This window comes from Notolabrus celidotus, chromosome 7 (genome assembly GCF_009762535.1).
Source record: "Notolabrus celidotus isolate fNotCel1 chromosome 7, fNotCel1.pri, whole genome shotgun sequence".
Taxonomy (NCBI): Eukaryota; Metazoa; Chordata; class Actinopteri; order Labriformes; family Labridae; genus Notolabrus; species Notolabrus celidotus.
In genome coordinates, this window is record NC_048278.1 from 17,565,155 (window position 1) to 17,584,503 (window position 19,349).

The window sequence follows — 19,349 nt, forward strand, 5'->3', positions numbered from 1 at the left end:
TACTTCACTGTATTGAATTATTTCATACGGCAGCAGTGCTAATAGAATTATCCAAATTATCAGCATGCTTGGTTACATCTTCATACTGACATGAGTGAAGAGTTAACTGATACTTTTACTTTCCAAAAGATCAAGTGTGTGATCATGAGTCTTCTGTCTATTTCAATTAAATACTGGTTCCTCATGTAATCGCAAGAATACAAATACAAAAACAGTAAAGTTTGAAACACATTATCCAGTGTGTTTGTTTTTTATGAGGCAGTGTGCAAGCTCTGGGACAGATCCACCGCTCGAGGAACAGAAAGGCTGGGTGAACACCAAGACATGTATCACAAATGTCAGTTTAATCATTCAACCATTCATCAATCATTTCAAAGCTGACATCACAGACACTCTGGTTTCCACTTTTTCCTGTATTCAGTATATACATCCACACACAGAGCTATAACAACAGCTCTGGGGCCTCTCTCCAGAAGGTGAGAATACAAAGGTCACACTTTCAGAATTTCAAAAATAATCTCTATTTTAAAACAGTCTAAGAATATTCAGCTGCACCAACTGTTGTTCAAAAATTTCACCATTTTAAACTATAAGTCTGCATACTGTTTACAGAGTTAATAGAAAAGTCCTAAGCTTGGATTTTCTCTAATAAAAGAAAAAAATTAATAAAACAATTCAGCTTTAAATTCATTAAATAAGAACAACAGCCTCTTCAGATCTTTGGATTTTTTCAGTTCAATCCGCTATACAGATGAAAAGAACCTGTTGAACTATAAATGTAAATACATCTGCTTAAAATAATTCTTCTTTGCTTGGTTAACTGCTGAACTTCATATATATGAATTTTAAGATCCTTTGAAAATGGGCAAAACAAATAAAACCAAAATCAAACAGTGTTAAATAAACACCTCATATTTTGGTCTATATTGAGGAATAATAAGGTTCAAATTACAGTTTTAGAGTAGTCCAGGGTAGAGAGCTCCTCTAGGCACTTTAAACACTGACAAGTCCAGTCCATCCCTCCATGTGAAAGAGTGTGAGTGGGATGATGAAATTAAAGATGAGTGCGGCAGAGGAGGGAGTAGCTTGTGGACATACTAATTTGAAAAAAATATAAGGGTATGAAGCAAAGACAGGGGGATTGAATATGGTATGTATGTAACGGCAGAGAGACAGACTGAAGGATGCTGCAGACTGAAGAGACAGAGCGGGAATGGAGGCACAGGCAGTGCTTACATGACTGAGCAGCACTGGCAGGTTTTGCGTTTGGGTGCCTGGGTCTCCTCCCCCTGGCCAACCCTGGATGGGACTGGTGTCTCTGTGCTGGTCAAGCTGTTGGCTTCTGCTTGCTCTGCATGGGTGACAGGGGCTTTGGCCTGTGACAGGAGGGGTTCCTGTTCCCCCGGTCCTACCTCCGTCCTTGGGCTCTCCTTAGGATCGGCAAGGGGAACCTCCTGGAACTGGCCTGGCACAGGGGGAGGGTTTTGGGCTTCTAATGCTGCCTCAGCTTGCTCTGTTGACTCTTCAGCTTTACCCTCTGCCTCCAAGTTCAGGGTGAGAACAGACGGTTGCACATCTGAGTAGACAGGCACTGGAGGCACTGGAGCCACTGTGGTGCCCTCTAGAGCATCAGTCTGGCACTGCAGCTGCAGAGAGGTTGGATCTTCTGATGGTTTGTCTGGTCCTTCAGCTTGTGAATCTGCTTCATTTGTACTCATATCATCCTTTGTGACTTCATCTTCAGTGTGTGGTTGCGCCTCTGCAGTTGCCTCACTCTGCTCTGGTTGAGTGAAAGTTTCTGGGGCTACTTCTGTAACCACTACCTCCCCCACCTCGTCTACCGCTTCTCCTCCCTCTTCACCTGCTTCTGTTTTCAACTTCAGAGGGGTTTCATCTGATCAATGGTCTCCTGCTGATCTTCTTGGGGTGTTAGATCCCCATGTACATCATCCCCTTCATCTGTTATGATCACACGTTCTGCTCTCATTACCAGAGTGCCTTCCTCTTCCTCCTCCTCCTCCTCCTCCTCAGTGTTGACATTCGGAACCTCACCCAGGTTCAACTCTGGCTCCAGCCTCTGGCTTACTTCCTCCTCTGAGGCTGCAACTGGTCCATTATAGGTGTGCTGATTACTGTCCTCTGAGGGCTGTGATTGGTGGTTATTTCTAATTCACCTTGCCCATTGGTAAGGACAGCTGCAGTTTTCATCCAATAGGGGGCTTTGGTCTGTTTTTCCTCATCTTCTACTGTTTCTGAAGATGAAACAGAAGATTCATATCACTGTCAGTAAAAGAGAAGATTTTTGTGCCATTGCATTGATGTAAGTAGCTAGCATTGTTCATGTATTTGAATTACGTAAAGAAAATGAGCAATCAATATGCAACACTGTCATTTATACTGATTAATAGCTTTTATTATGGTTAATATAGACACACAGTTTCTTGATTGCAATTAGTGGAAGCTTTATTTTCCAATATGTCAGTGCTCAGTACAGCAAATGTATGTTGCAATGCAGTCAACAAAAGATCTGCCGTCTATGAATCTGAATGCTCTACGCAGTCAAGTCATCCACTTTGCTGCTAATAAAAAATGCAGACGCTAATAAACAATGACAGCACTGTTTTAGCTGCAGGCCCATTAAGTGTATTCTGAACAATGAAGGCTTTTGTTGTTGGAGCGAAATAGACAAGCTCCAAAAAAGGAAAAAAAAAAGAAATGTAAATTATCATTTTCAGGCAATCATGCAAAAAAGCACAATTATATATAAAATACTTGAAATAGAAATCAGAGGTGTAGAAACTAGCAACAGATTATAGAACATGCCTCAGCAATTTTAGATCTGGCTGTCTGAAGTTATAGACTCTGAATGATTTAAATTTAAATGGATGGCTTAATTTCATCTTCAGAGCTCTCTTGTCCACTTCACAGCTTGGGCAGCATCCCCACCGACATGTTCACGAACCTACTGCCCCCAAAAAATGCAAGTTATGCACTTGAGAGCCTATTAGCATAAATATATGTGTGGAATAATAAGTTTCATGACAATGTACAAAGTAAAGGTGCCACCCCTGCATTTATGATGCTAATTTATTGAGATCACTGCATACAATGCATACATATACTCATTTTATAGGTGGTTGGATGGTCTTTAAAATGGGTTTTGGAAGAGATGGATTTAGACTTCAATGAAATAAAAGATGTGATTTAATTTCTGGAGGATGTTTTTTCCACTCTGCATACTGAGGTGCGTGTCTGTGTGTGTTGTATGACACATAGGTCAGCTCTGAACTCACCAGATCCTGTTTGATTGTTTTCACCATTCTGCAAAACAACATCTTGGACTATATCTGAGGAAGAAATAATACATTTGAAGCCACATTATCAGTTTAAATGTGCAGTACGGAAATAGGATTTTCTTTTACTCTTTTTGCACACTGATTTCCTAGGAAACAACACAGGGTACACTAAACTTGGCATTCAAAACATCTAAATAAGATGCATCTGGCAGTAACTAAAGACATAATAACAAAGTTGTCAAAACATCTGGATCTTAAATTCACTCATTTTGTCACATTAACAATGTATGAACTTTAATAGAGTCTTGACAAAGAATGTTTCCTTTTTATACAAAGATTTCAACTTGTTGTCATGCAAGCAAACAGATAGCAATGGGAAGGAGTCCAAAGTTTGAGCTAATAGAATCAAATGTGTACTGATGTAATTAAGTACATGTGGCATAAGGAGGCTCTGCCGTGGCTAGCAGGTGGTTGCAGCCGTAAGAGCAGTGTATCTGCTCAAACTGGTTTTAACATGATGGAGTTTTTTTACATGCTTGACATGAACTGCACAGTACACTGTGTTAAAAAGCTATTTTTCGCTCTGCCACCTGTCATAGACTGTGGATGTCAGAGCTTGTCAAATCAACTGAAAATGCTCATGTTAACTCCTCGACTGTATGAATGTCCATTAATTCATCACTCCTCTCTGGTAGAGAGTTTTCTAAAATGCTCACTATAATTTGAACATTTCTCTGTTGCAAAAGGTTTATCTGGTCCCACTTACCTGCCCCATCCTCTGCCACTCTCACTGCTTCCTGTTGAGTAAGACAGACAAGGGAGGAATTAAATTTACTCTGACTCGACTGGTGAAACTGATTGAGTTGTGTTCCCTGAACCTGTAGTGCATTTTGAAGTAAATATAAAAAGAAAACATTTGAATTGCAAATACTGGAGCATCACACACAGCTTTGAGGAAACAGATGCAATCCAGACTTGTGTGAACAAATTGAAATACAAGGAGACTAGACAAGTAGAGCCTGGATTTAAATAGTAAATGGAGGATATTGGAGGTGTTAAGGGTTCATGAGACTCAGGCAGCCTGGTCACAAGGGGGAGTGATGGAGCTTAAAAAGTCCTACCTGATCTGTGAAAAGTGTTCCTTTTCCATAGTTTGGCTTATAAATAATTACATCAGATGTGCACTATAATCATGTAAGCATATGTAGCTGTTACAGTTAAAAGCAGTCTTTCAGGGTTGAAAATGCTTTTCTAGTTTTATCAGAAAGCATCAGGCAAATGTGATAATTATCCTCATGTGCCTTTTTGAGTTGCCAGTTATTAGCTGTCACTCACTCCTGTACTGCCCACTAAACCAACGCTTTGCTGGCACAATATCTGTAAGCACTAACATCTTACACAGAGGATGGGGTCAAACATTCAAAAGCCTCATCTTTCCTTACAGTTACAGCTATTAAATATGTAATCCTCTGTTTATTCTCTGGTTGATTTTAGCTGAGCGCCATGGTTAAGATGAATATATGATGATTACAAGGAACCTCAGAAAAAGACCCTGGGGCCAGACGGCAGAAAAGGAGTGCCTCTTTTGTTGTAGACCTTGAGCGAGGTGAGGGAAACACATTCTAGCTCAGCTTGAGGTGAAACAACAATTCCAGAGAGTATCAAGTTCTGAATTGTTTATGTTACAGCTCTGATTACATTCATAAAGTTCCTGCTTTTGAACAAGAGGTGCTACATCAAAGGCACATTAAGAGGGGAATACATTATTCATGGCAAAAAGCCAGACACAGAAGTTGTGGGAAAATGTTTCTGGCCTAATGGAAGATGATGGAGGCAAGCTTGTTAAACACATATCCCAACCCCTCGGTGTCCAAAGAATGAGAAGGAGTGTGAGTGTGCGTGTGTGTTGTATGTGAGTGGTGTATGTGCAGTGCTTACATTTGGCCGTCCTCCATCTGCTCCGTTAGTGTCTCTTCCTCTCTGCCTCTAACTGAGATGGACAACAAATACAAAAGGCAAAACCCGTCAAAAATCTGTCTTAAATCTCAATTATGGTACTGCTAAATGTTAAGAGTTGATGCTAGAACATGATTTTGGAATAATTTAACATTTAACACTGCAGTGGCATTACTCCAATCAAATAGTTTTTTAAAGGCTGCATATTTAATTTTTATAGAGGCTTTGCACAGTGGGTGCGTGCACGTGTACATGTGTGCATGTGTGCGTGTGTGCGTGCGTGCGTGTGTGGAGTTTAATGGAAAGACAGGTGAGAGCTTTGACTATTGTGGTAATAAGATTGGGATCATTGGAGTGTATCGTACGAGGAACTGACAAGATGTCCACAGCAATAAAGAAAAGTCCAGTCTTGTCTGGCAACTGTTTAGGCTGGATCACATCTTGACTCTCTGTCGGGAGAATATTAACTCAATTCTCCAAAGCATACATAATTCACAACAACAGCAGAAATGACAAGAAAACAAAAATAGAAAAGGGAATGCTCCACCTATCAATTATACAGTGCAAGCAGTTCAAACTATACCAAAAACAACAGAAAGATGACAGCTCTCTCATGCTCTGTCCAGCTCTGCTAACTGTCTCAGGCACCCACCAGAAAATCTCCTCGTCTCCTAGCTCTACCTCTCACACACACACAACACAGTCTCACACACTGGCTATACTTGTCAATGGGGTTTTCCGTCTCCTGGGCCTGGGAGCCCCACAGAGGGGAGCGAGGGCTCTTGGAGTCTGGGGAAGTTGGGGACGAAGGTGGTCCTTCCATCAACCACTGGTCCCTCAGAGACTTTCTCTGGAGTGGAGGAAGAAGAGGGAAAGAAAGAGGGAAGGGGTGACAGAGAGGAGAGTGTTTTTTTATCCTTTCTATGAAGTGTTTCATAAGTGATTCTTTATAACAAAACAAACATGTGACATCATATTTGAAGCAGATATAATATTGATAATTGTAAGCAATAAATGTTCTAACAGATATTCTTACTGATTGGTATAAAAAAATAAAACTATCAAACAGTTTAGACAAGGACTCTTCAAATGTGTTTTAAAAAAATAATCATGTCTGAGATTTGTACTGAGCATTACATTTAAGTGTTGAGGTAACTTGTAGACGCTCCCTGGTTATGTAATGTTGACACTGGTAATAACTACTTGAACACACTTACTGGGTTGACATAATATCAGCCTGCTGTCTAACAGTATATGCTTAAATTATGAATCAGAGACAACTCAAGCAAAAAGTTCACTCAAAGAACCATAACATACTTCACCAGCTGAGCCACTTGTTGGACTCACAGAAGAGTAGACTGAACAACAGCAATACCGGCTATTTAGTTACAGACCTTTTGAATAGAACATTGCAGAAAAAATAATCATATCTTACCTCAAAATTTGTGGACAAAAAATTATCAACTTCGACAGTAGGGTAATAGACAATGACTAATCAAACACTAAACTAAGCTAACAGTAAGCATGCAGTAGAGCTGCCTTGTTAAGTCTGAGACTGGAGCCTCCTTAGCGTCTTAAAGTATTCACTTAAAACATTTTTTTTCAAAAATAGCCAGAATAAGTAGAGTAACTAAATATAACTGTCCAGCATGTGTATTTTTGAAAGTAGATGAAAGCTCTGTTAATATTTGCCTGGCGCACTTACAAAAAGTCAGTCACAATTTAGCCCAATTGTACAGCTGTTTGCTACTAGCACAAAATTTTCAACTGAAACCAAATGTTGGTGGCAGACTGGTGAGAGAGCTGCATGTGATCAGACCTGTGGACACCTGAGGGGTATACTAAGAAGAGAGTTCAGCATATCTAGTATCTTCTCCTGATCCATCTTCACTGAACCACAAGGAGACCAGGCTAAACTGTCACACAAAGCTGTTTATCAACATGTTGAGTCAATCCAGAATTACCCTGAGTGTGTTCACATGAACGGGGAAGGCAACATGTGACCACAGACACAAACAGTCTGTCGTCAGCACATTGACATGAATTTCAAACACTGCACTGTTATTAGAATATATTGAAGTTAAGCACATAGACTTATCCAGATTAACTTCAACAACAGATGAGTTTGACAACATGAAGGCATAACTGAGGGATAAGACAAAAAATATTTGAATGCGCAAGTTACGTCTTATTTCTCATCACTTAGTGCAGATAGATCTGATAATAATAACTCTGTTTATTCCCTGACAATGATCTTCTCTCAGATTTAATCTTGTGTCCGTGTGTAACAGTTTTAGACGTAATATTTCAGCTGCAGCCCTGACGGTAATCAACTGACGCGCTGTGGGTTAAAGGACTAATACAATGAGAACATGATTCAAAGTGATAACCACGCGCAGTTTATATTTATGCAGTAAAACAATTTCAACTCAATAATCTGACTTCAGACTCTGTTTAAGTATGATGTCAGGAAAGATAATCAATAACCTAACTGGCATCAGCCCACAGAGCTCTGTGATCGAGCGAGCTGATTGGTTACATGATTTTAATGGCTATACTTTAAAAAAAGGAATCATTACCAAATGAACAGCTTGTGAGTAGGGCTGCTGTAGTACTGCCCCCACATGATCATGCCAAATATCCCTAATGGTGTGGCGAAAGTAGGAGGAAGAAAACTGAAGAAGATGAAATTTCTTGAAGTCTATGGGGATGCAGGGTTAAAATAAAAAGGGAGGGTACAGGGCTTTTCTGTTAACACTTTTTATGCAAATATATCAAAGAAAAATCTGGATTAAGCGCCTGAAAAGAGAGAATTTTACAAGGAGAATGTGACTAACTATTGAGCATTGTGGCTAGCAGGCAAATGCTGTGCATTTAAATTTGGAGTTAAGTTAAGAAAGTTAAGGTAGGAGATGCTGGTTAAGTTTGAAACTCTTTGGGGAACTTTTTGTTTGTGTCAATTTTTGCTGGGGGAAAAATCTCATCCCACTTTCTTAAAAGCATCACACATTGCAAATCTTTGTCGTGATGAATATAAAAAAATGGCGGCATCAGCAGCATGTTGTTTATCAAAGGGAGCAGTTTCATTTAATAAAAATAGCTGAATAAACCATTCTATCTTCTTTATTGATGTCCTTCTTTGTTTGCTTTCATGGTCACAAAGAGGCATCAGTATTAAATTGAGTCAATTTTATAACCAGCTAATAACTCCTCACAGGAGCTTTAAGGGCTGAACTAAAGAAGTTTGTACTTTTAAGACTCTGCTGTATAAAGACAAAAGTATGAGTCATAGAAGACTACACCTGTCAGCAACTCAAAATGCTAATTACTACAGAACAAATTGATATGCTTGTCATTATGAGAATACTAAATGAGTGCTTGAGGAAGAAATCTCAGACAGACTCAAGTTAGAGTAGGAATAAGTAGTGGAAGAGAGGGGAGAAGAGACATGCGGGGAGCTGTGACATGGCCAGAGAGAGAACCGGGAAAGTAAACAGTGAATATTTGATGGTAACAAAGGGAAGAAAAAATAAGTGAAAGATGGAAAGTAAGACACATCAGTGAATCCATGGCGTTGTTTTTCACCTCAGCTATTCTATCTAGAGAATGCTAGCATGGATGTGTTAGTTGTGTCTTTCTACAACCACTACAGTAAATAGTCTTGACCCGGAACAAATGCTGCCTGAGGCTACATGCTATTCCCTTCTTTACAGAAAACTAAAGCAAGTACTTTCAAGTTCACAAAAAAGGCAATTCTCAGTAGCTTTTAGGACTGAGTCTCCTAGCATCTTCTCTAAACAGACTGTTACAAGTGTGTAACAGGCACACAAAACACACAAGCACAACTCTTTAGTTCCGATGCTTTGAAGTTCTTTGTTTTTGTGTTTGGTTCTCGAGCTACAACGGACATGAAGTGTTCAAGTCTACTTGTGTGTTTTGAATGTGACACAATTTACACACACAACACAGGTTAATAAACTGCATCAGTTCCTTGGCAAATCTAACAATCCATTTCAACCATTTCTTTCAATAGACATAATTAATTCTAGGCATAATGAAGTGACATTTTAATAAACAAATATGAAAAATTAAGCTTAACCTTTGCTTAATTCACTCTAAGGTATTGGGTACAGGGATGCACAGTATATACATACAGGTAATACATTGAAAATTCACCTTCGTAATGCATCTCTTTCCGTATGTTATAGTGTATTTCGGCACACCTTGTGTTTCCTTCAGGAATGAAGCAAATAAATCAGCGTACATTTACTTGCAAGAAAATGGTTTTAAAGTCACAACTGTCTATCTGTCAGGCTTGTCACAAATGTCTGCTGTTAGACACACCTCAAATGTTAAAACTGTTACTGTTTGATGCTTAACTCCTTTGTAAATTAATACATCTCTCCAAACCATTAGGGAGACAATTGTCAGGAAGAAAAACTTACATTTTCACACAAACATTACATGTAATAAGCAGTAGTGATCCCCTGCACGTCCAGACTTATAGCAGTACCTACAGGGTGACTTAGTACATATGAAAGCTGCAGTGAGTTGACCTCGGTTCAAGTGCTTGTTTGAGTAAGCATCTGTGCAGCCCTTGAGCCAGACAGTAAACTCTTGCCAGCTCCAGGAACGCTGATCTGTAGTTGACCCTGACAAGCGAAACTAAATAGAATCTGTTCACGAGAAACTTTTAGTAAATATATTATATTCTCATAAAATAAATGTATTATTATTTTTAACATGGATGTGATGCTTTTCTCTTTAAATGAATTCCATTCCATTCACAGCAGCTATGGTTCTCTTCCTGTGTGAAACTAGGCTCTGTCTGCATGAATCTGAAAACCCCACAACCCCTGCAGCCCCATGTTTTCAAAATCTGGCATCCGTTAGCCAGTAGCTGCTTACTTAACTATAAGCGTCACAAAATCATCTCTGTGTTTCTCTTGCAGTGGAGAACAAGCCCTGCTCTGTTCCCCTCCCTGTGCCTTTGGCTTTGCTGGACACAGCCCTCTCTAAACTTTCCTGCAGGTCAGGATCAGTGTGTGTTTAAGCTGCTGCTCCCTCTTTATCGCATCCTTACATCTACTCTGGGGTTACAGTCAATGTCAGAACTAATGAATGTAAAAGCTATGATACTATCATTTAGAATCTCTGAAGCCTCATGCAACTTGCATTTTGATTGCATAGATGCAATTCAGGTCCAGTAAAAAGATCCATAAACCCACTTGCACACACAAATAAGTCAAGAACAATATGCAAAACAGTTTATTTCAAGACCACATAGACACACACGCATACCTGAGTGCTCACAAACACATGCTGCAAAAATTTCACACAATTTGAGGAATGTGCCCCAGGGCAGTGTAACACAGTAGAGTAGGAAGTGGGAACGCCAGTGTGGAAATGATGTGAAAACAATAGAGCAGCTTTGTGACTTGCAGAGTGTGTAAACATTCACATAAAAACTGATTTCAGAAAAGGGAGGCTTGTTTTTAACCTTGTGTGTAACAGGCCGAATACAGGAAGTGTGGAAGGTTGTAAAGTTTGTCTGTGTGTGTGTGAGAGGATGTGTGTACGTGCAAAAAGGAAATAAATGTTAAAGATATCTGCCTGCTAACAAGCGTGAATAGGACAGCAGAGGAATTTAGCGCAGTTAAATTAAGGACGCATGCAGTTATGTGTGTGTGTGTGTGTGTGTGCGTGTGCGTGCGTGTGCGCGTGCGTGCGTGCGTGCGTGCGTGGTGCGTGCGTGCGTGCGTGCGTGTGTGTGACTGAATGAGATCAAACTGTGTGTCAGACCTTGAGCTGCTGTAGCCTGAGCTTCTCATCCTCCATCTCTCTCCTGGCTTTGTCCTGCTCCTCTTGCAGCCGGCGCTTCTCCTGACAGAGAAAGAGATGCAGGGAGGGATAGAAAAGTGAATAGAAAAATAGTGAGTGCAGACTTATAATAGTTAGGGCAAGGGGACTTCAATCTTGTTCACATGAAGAGAAGCTAAAAACAGTGATCAGAAGCCAGACACAGTTAGAAGCTAATGTGACTTCATTACAGAGACAAAGAGAGGAAAGAGACACAGTGAATAAAACATTACTGGATGAGACTTAAACAGGGACACCTGGTCAACCATCTGTCACAAGGACACTGTCACCACAGACATCTGGTAAACTCTATATCCCATAATGCTCAGAGCAGCTATTCCCTTGACAACATGGTATTGAAACCAGAGGGACACCCCGGCTCACAACATTGTATATTCAATTAATTATTTAGATGCCGCAGACAGCTTAGAGAGCTTAGTCTCTTTACCCTCTCTTTCTTTGTGCAGACGAATCTGAAATTTAAGTGAAAGGAGACGAGCTGCCACTACTGCTACAGAACTTCGCATGTAAAACTTCCTGTGACACTGATCCTTTAGGAGTTCCACGTTTAAAATGGTTGTTAAAGGCATACAATATAAGGACAGTCTTGAACCTATGACTTCTAAAACAAAAATAGTGGGGAGAGAAGTGTCAACAGAAAGCTAGACAACGTTTCTGCGCTGGAGATGATTGGCCATCCTAACAGTGAAAACACAAACCTCAAAGCTGTTTAGCTCTCCAGGTTTTGATCGCATCCATGGGACCCATAAGAACTTGTAAACATGAGAAGGTCTTCCTGGCTATCCATCTAAACCACCTCCAAACTATTAAAATCATAAGTGGATGCTACAGAAGCAGTTTTGCTATCAGCTTGGCTGTTCTTCTGCTTTCCAAAACCGGAAATTCAGTGACGTCAGCAGCCACTTGACAGTAGAAAAAACAGTTACACATTTAATCTTTTCTAACATGATTGTCGAGACCATGAAAGTGACTAATAAATCAAAAAAGTTGTAGCATGATGTGTTTAAATTAAATAGGCTCACTCATAAGTGCAATGCACAAGATAAGGAGATCAAAACACTTATAAATGAAACAATATATTGTCAGACCTTTGGTAGACTACCATTTTAAGTTCTACATATTTCCTGACTTCATTCATATAAGGGGGAAACTGCTGACCATGATAAACCTGAAATACTCTTTCTGCAGTCTGTGTTTATGTGTAAAGATTCACCCGGCTGTAACAGTATTGACAGACTTGCTTCAGAGTTCAAGATTAACATTAGCCACTAAGAAAAATGAGAGCGTGTGTGTATATGTTGACTCACAGCTATTGCCTCCAGCCGCTGTTTGTACTTGTCCGCCTCATCCATCTTGGCTCCTGTGACACAACAAGACAGAGATGAAGGTTAGGGGTCAGAGGTGAAACAAATATGAGACAAGTCGACCAGATCAGTGTTTAGCCGGCTCTGACAGTGAACCCAAGCTTTCATTTCTTTGGTGTAGTAGTAATTCTTTCAGGCTATATGGTTTCTGTTTTTCTGTGTAGTCTTTGTGAATGCAAGTGATGTCTGTGGTCTAAAGAGTGTGTGGAGAGGAGAATAAGCCTGTTTTTTTCTATTCTGTCCTCGAGACCCAGACATACTTCTTCAGAGGATATAGAGGCAGCTGATGAGTAGCAACACACAATCAAAGCTTGACATCAACCTTTTCCCATTTGGGAAGCTTGTCATTGCTCAAGTATCTTTATGATACGTGCCTTGGCCTGCTGAGTAACCATGGCCCACAGTACTCCACTCTATAAGCCCTAAAAAAATACAACTCCTCCACATCCTCATGACCCCTTTGGTTTTATCTTGGCACAGCCTGAAGAGTCTGGTAAAAAGAAAAGAGGGCCGACGCTTGTTTTTCCCTACAGCTGAAGACAAATGTGACAATATTTGAGCTCCCCAAAACTCTGAGGTACATGAGAGAGCATAGACTGGAGTCATGCATGGCACCCAGCTCACAGCAGCTCAGTCATTAGTGAGTTCCCACAATCACAAGCCAGAACTATGCTTTTAAGAAAACCTTCCTTTTTCAAACAACAACAAAAAAAAAAACTTCCCAGGAGAGAAACAACACTTATTTTGGTCCAACATATAATTCTGCACTGGGTGTGTTTTCATAAATAAAGAAAAAGAAAGTGGAGATTTCCAAGCAATGACAGCATCAAACTTCCAGTTGCCGACCATCCCATGTGGTAAGAAAAGACTGTCCGACATCAAATAACACTTAAGCCATCGCAGCAACTGAAGCCCAAGATCCACAGGATGCGTCGCGTTACGTTACGGCTGCGCCGCGCACGTCGCAGCAAATAGGTTCCCATTCAAGTCAATGCTCTAGAGTCCACAGGGCGCGCTGCGGCGCGTCTCAGCTCCGTCTCTGGAGCGTTCCACCGCGCCGCTCTGCCAGAGATACGCGGGGAGTCTATTTTCGCCGCTCCCCGCGCCCAGCACGCGTCAATCGACACAGAAATGATCGAACTATCCCGGAAGTCAGGCACGAGGATCGTATGCAACATCCGCTCACTTTCAAAATAAACACCATGTGCAAACACAAGATCGTAAATTTCACCACTTCTTCAACATTACGTCATAACCTGTGGCATCGGGCCAGACGTCAGTCTCAAAAGATATCCGACACCATGGACGAGGAAAAGTTTATACTGTGTTGTTCTCGCGCGTTTTGGAGTTCTCGAGGGATCTTGAGTTTCCTGCTCCGGAGTGCGTGCAGCTCCAAACACGCATCCTATGGACCAGGGCGAAAGCCCCGGGACGGAGCAGAGCCGTGTTGCAGCCGTAACGCCGCGCACAACATCCTGGACTCCCGAGTGAGATCTCAAATGATCTGAGTAACACAGCACCCTATTTCTGCTACAAATGCCAAACTGTCACAGTGGCTGTCGCTAATCGCCATCAAAGAGCTTTGAAGCACAAAAATGTGTCCATGTCAATGCACGTGCACGCATGCACACACATGCACACACACAGTTGTGCAACATGTTCATTCAGCAAAAAAAAACCCAAAAAGATGGAGATTACCTCAAACCTCAACAAACATCTGACCAGGATGCACCAGAAAAGTGAGATTCCAAAGTACTTGGACTTTTAAAGACCTTAGTTTTAGAATCTAACTGTAACGCCTCTGATTTGATCATTTGGTCCAAGATGTTTGGTTGGTTGAAATTCTGATTAAAAACAGGTAGGGTGCCTGCATTTCTTTGGTTCGTTAGATACATGCAGTGATCGAACCACATCAGAATCAATGAATATGTCTCCCTGAAATAGACAGATATGCCAACCAGATCTGTCATAATCTGATGTGATTAAATTAAATGTGATTTCTACACATCCAAAAGGTCCCACACAGTCAGTCAGCCTTGACCCAAGCATTATCTGACATTGTACCCCTGATCTGAGTGTATAATACCTCCATAATACTTGTGGGAAAACACTGATTGCTGGCATTGAGCTTGGTTTTATTAACATTACATTCTCAGCCAGCATCATAATGTTGTCATGCATTTTTTGTCACACAGTAACTGGGCTGAAAACGGTTAACTTTTGGGGTCTAAATGGTTCAGATCTGTGAATTAATTGTCATACTAATGATACCTAACAACTTATTTTAAATAGATTTGAGGCCGATATTGATAGTGTCAGTATTGGAGCAACTCTTCAAACAACTCATCTATTGTTGAAGGACAACAGGCTCAAACTTATATACCTCTCACTTTTTATAGATCTCACTTTTTTATATCAAAACACAACTATACAAAAAAAAACTACTCTGATACATTTCAATCCCCCGTCCTCATCCTACTTTTAAATATTCTACAAATAAGGTTTCACATTCCTCGCCAGAAGGTAACCCAGTAGAAGTGATCCCATTGTTGCTTCTTCAATAGATCTTCTAGGGCCTTAAGGGGTGCAAGTTAACAAAGTGAGAAACTTCTCCTTCTTACACACACTTTCAGGATTTTTGGTGCCCTCGAGGTGTGTGAGAGTGGTGGGGTTGAGGGAAAAGAGCCCATTTGAAAAGCGGTGAAAATGTAGGTGTAGTGTGTTTGAGGGGGAAACAAAAGTGTGAAAGAAGAAAAAGGAAAGGCAACATTTTTGATTGGGAACCAACCTCTAGCATGCCTTTCATTACACTAAAGTTCTTTTATGAACTGAGGTAAGAGGAAGCAAAGGCAGAGAGATATAAGGGTATACATAATGAGAATGAGAGACAAGGTATAAAAAGAGAAAATCTCATTTGGCAGTGTTTGAATGACTGGAGGTGCAGTGACAGCTTACAGTATGAGCCTCCACAGGGAGTGGAGGCTCGTGCCTCATCAGGGATCCAGGAGAGTGCCCAGAATAGCAACCAGAGATAAACAAGCAAACACAAACAGAGGCTTTGATGAGGAGGTATTGAAGAGATCCTGTAGACGCACACTGATTTCGATAATTAGACATGATACAGGAGGGGAGAGGAGGGAAGCTGACAAAGTCAAAAAGTTAAGAGACAGAAAGTGGTTGAAGAGAGGAGTGGAAGATAAGGAAGAGAAGAGAGGAGAGTAACAGGAATGGGATTGAAGCAACTGGTTTGAGGTTCAGGTCCCCCAAAATGGACAAAGTAGAACAAGACAAAGTTCAAGAAAGCTTACAGTAGGTGGATTAAATCCACTCTATCTCCCAGAGAACTTGGGTCAATCCCAGATAAACTTGATTTTTAGATACCGGTATTGATTTCCAACTCTGCCTAAACTGTGGAAGTGAGTATCAGTCAATGTACATGATTTACTAGACCCCTGAAAATTCAGAGAGGATAATCAACAACAATGCTGCAAGGCTAGCAAAGAGTGTGATGTTAGTCAGAGCAAATAAAATGTCAGTCTTGGGCACAAGTTAAGCTCATTGGCTAAAGTGCATGCCCATGAGGGAAAGCTGTACTTTTCGCTTCATATCTCTCTTTCACGGTTATCAAATAAAAGAAAATTGGCCAAAATAAATATAAAAGTCAGTCATCAGTTTTTTTTCTCCAAATACAGTCAGTATCACCATGTAAACCTTAACATGTTTTTTATTCATCTGGTAATTGGGATCATCTTCTGTTCAGGATTTGGTTATCAAATACCAATATTACTTCACAACAGTAGACTTTGCCACTCATCTGTAAAGTGAATGTCAACCTCCCCTACAGTGCCAGGGGGAATGGAAAATGGAGAGACAGGGTTCCCATAAAAAGGAGCCAAGTGATTCATCAACTGAAGCAGAGTTATGATGCTGATTTTCAGGTAATGGTTTTAAATTCTAGAGAAGGCCCCCGAGGAAGACCCAGAACTCATTGGAGGGATATATAACCCAACTGGTCTGGGATCGCCTCGTGATTCCCCAGGAGGAGCTGGAAAGTGTTGCTGGGGAGAGGGATGTCTGGGTCAATCTGCTGGGACTGTTGCCTCTGCGACCCGACCCCAGATAATCAGAAGAAAATGGATGGATGGATGGATGGATGGATGGGTTTTAAGTTTGGTTAAAAACTGTAATAGTTTAGGCTTGAATATCCAATAATTCACCTCAAAAAGGCCAGAATTAGGGAATAGTAAGAAAAAGCAAAGATTCTGTTTAAGGCTCAATGCCTCTATTTTTTTCTTAATTTTGGCACCTTGTAATCAACATCATAAAATCAACTAAATAAATATTATTGTACGTTTACGGATGTGTATAGAAAACTTTCAATGTACACCAAATAGCATATGAAAATGTGTGGTATTTACAAGTGTGGACTTGAAATCATTCATCATTTAACTTATCCGGATTATAAATAAACAAATTATGACTTCCCATTATTTTCAACAATATAAAGCAAATAGGAACTGTTTCAATGCAAAATCTTTACTTTAGCCATGATTCTTTGCACCTTAACTGTGAAATTTCACACGACTCCCACATTGCTCTTGTGCTACTCCAAAGCACAGCAACCCACACCTGTGCTGTGGGACACAAAAACAGTCTTCACATGTTTACAGCCTCTGTTAAAGCTTACACCATATCTTATCCATCTTCAAACCAAACAGCAGAAGAAGAAAAAAACTATAAGGCACATGGCCACACAGCCAGGGACACAGCTTGCCTCTTACAGCGTTCAATTACTGACACCTGTCCACCTGTAACACCTGTTAGATGCCAGCCCAGATGGTGGAGATGACTGAAGCCTCAGTTGCATTAAAACTGAGGGATTTTTGGTCCTTAAGGCAATAATTTGTATCCTACAGGAACGCTTGCCAGTTGAGCAAGCCGTAGGCTGTCTGACCTCAGTGGTATGACCTCCCACAATAGGCTCTGATGATTTACATCTCCCAGCCCTTTCCTTCTCCACACCCCACTCACACTCAGAAACACCATGGACTGAAGGTGCTCTGTGGCAAAAACTAAGAGTGTAGCAAAAGCTACAGAGGGAAGAAAAACACTGCAGATCAATGTCACAGTTAAATATTATTGTTTCCTCAACAGGCCTTTTCCATAGTACAACATTGGACCTATAATGAAACCACAGGTGTTATAATAGCATTAGCCTAGTCTCTTCAGATATATTTTCTCAAGTCATGACAGAAATTAGTTGTGATGTGCCTCCTTCAGACATTTTAAGATTAAAGATGATAATTCCAATATTCTGTATCGTCATCTGATAAGATTATCAAACAGTCAATTGTTTGATCTTCCAATTTCAGTAAAATAACATCCTCCTATTTCTCAGTATGTATAGTCCATAGAAAGACACAACTACAAGAAGTTTCTCCAAATTGAAAAGTCCTTGATAAATTTAGAAAAACATTCATGTAAAATTGCTGGACAATAGTTGACAAAAATGAAGGATCATAACCCATTCAGCAGAATTAAAGAAATCAATCAATCTCGTCATTTCATGCATTCTTTGTCCTTGTGAAAATCTGGCATCTAATAAAACTAAAATGTGGGAATGGCAACTATATGCATCCCCAATTCCAAAAAGGTTGGGATGCTGTGTACAATGTTAATAAAAACAGATTTTTTTTTCAGTTGAGAATCATTCAAACCCTTTATTTAATTGATGAGTGTGAAAAGAGGACACATCAAATGTTCAAACTGAAAAAATGTATTGTTTTATTAAAAAAAGAGGCTCATTTAAATTTGATGTTGGGCCTGTCCTGGGTCCATAGCGTAAAAAAGCATTATCAACAGCCCATGATATCATTACAGATCTATAGAAATCATTGTACAAAAGGGACAAGGCTAATAACTGATACTGGATGGCTGTTCTTCAGCCCTCAGGCACCACAGCTTTAAAAAACAGACATGACTGTGGTGGAAACCACTGCATAGGCTGAAAATCCCTTTAAGAAACCATCATCTGTAAATACAGTTTGTCACTGTTCCACAACGCAGGTTGAAAGTGTGCCTTGCAATGAGTAAACCATATATATACATGAACCACAATGCCGGCAACTTCACTGGGCCTGAGCCTGTTGAAGATAAACTGACGTGAAGTGGAAAACTGTCCTGTGTCGGATTATTCAATTTATTTTTGGGGGAAATCATTGACACATTGACATTCTCTGCTTTAAAGAGAAGAGGGACCTCCCCCACCTGTCATCAGCACACAGTTGAAAAGCCAGTATCCGTGATGGTAGGAATGCAGAAGTGCACATGCCATGGGTAGCTTACTCATGGGAAAACCTCATTAATGCTAACATACAGATTTAAGAGCAACAGTGTTTCCTTTTCAGGACAGACCTTGCATATTTCAGCGAGATGATGCAAGGTCTGTCCTGCATGTATTACAACAGCATGGCTATGCAGTAAAATAGTCCAGGTAATAAACTGGCCCAACTTGCAACCTAACCACCCATTCTTTAATTAAAAAAATAACCTTTTTTAACATTTTCTCATTTCCTTAAAGCTGCTGTTTGTAGGAATGGTGTAAAAAAGGCTACTTTTTTTCTGCTGGGTTCGGAGAAAAGGTCATAATACCCATCTGTACTCATTGATAAGTGGAGTAATTTGAGACTATTGCATAATCTCTGCGTTTTCCAATGCCTTTGTATCAAGCAATGTTATCATTCCCCTTGTTCCCATTACGACGGACTAATCATAGCTAATCTCCAATCTTCTGTCCTGATTGGTCAAGGGGCGACACCGACTATGTCCTCCGATTGGTTATGAGTCCGGCACT

The 19,349-nt window shown here is 40.4% G+C and overlaps 1 protein-coding gene across 1 annotated transcript in view; it reads right to left on the reverse strand.

Moving 5' to 3' along the window:
- Nucleotides 1–325: 325 nt before the first annotated feature.
- The window catches only part of palm3 (paralemmin 3), a 47,981-nt gene continuing 28,957 nt past the window's right edge, over nt 326–19,349 (reverse strand). Inside the window, 10 exon segments of the mRNA XM_034687308.1 lie at nt 326–1,864; nt 1,897–2,136; nt 2,139–2,252; nt 3,294–3,347; nt 4,063–4,093; nt 5,059–5,110; nt 5,235–5,286; nt 5,964–6,102; nt 11,055–11,135; nt 12,440–12,492. Coding sequence (XP_034543199.1) covers nt 1,233–1,864; nt 1,897–2,136; nt 2,139–2,252; nt 3,294–3,347; nt 4,063–4,093; nt 5,059–5,110; nt 5,235–5,286; nt 5,964–6,102; nt 11,055–11,135; nt 12,440–12,484 — 1,440 coding nt within the window. The 5' untranslated portion in view covers nt 12,485–12,492 and the 3' untranslated portion in view covers nt 326–1,232.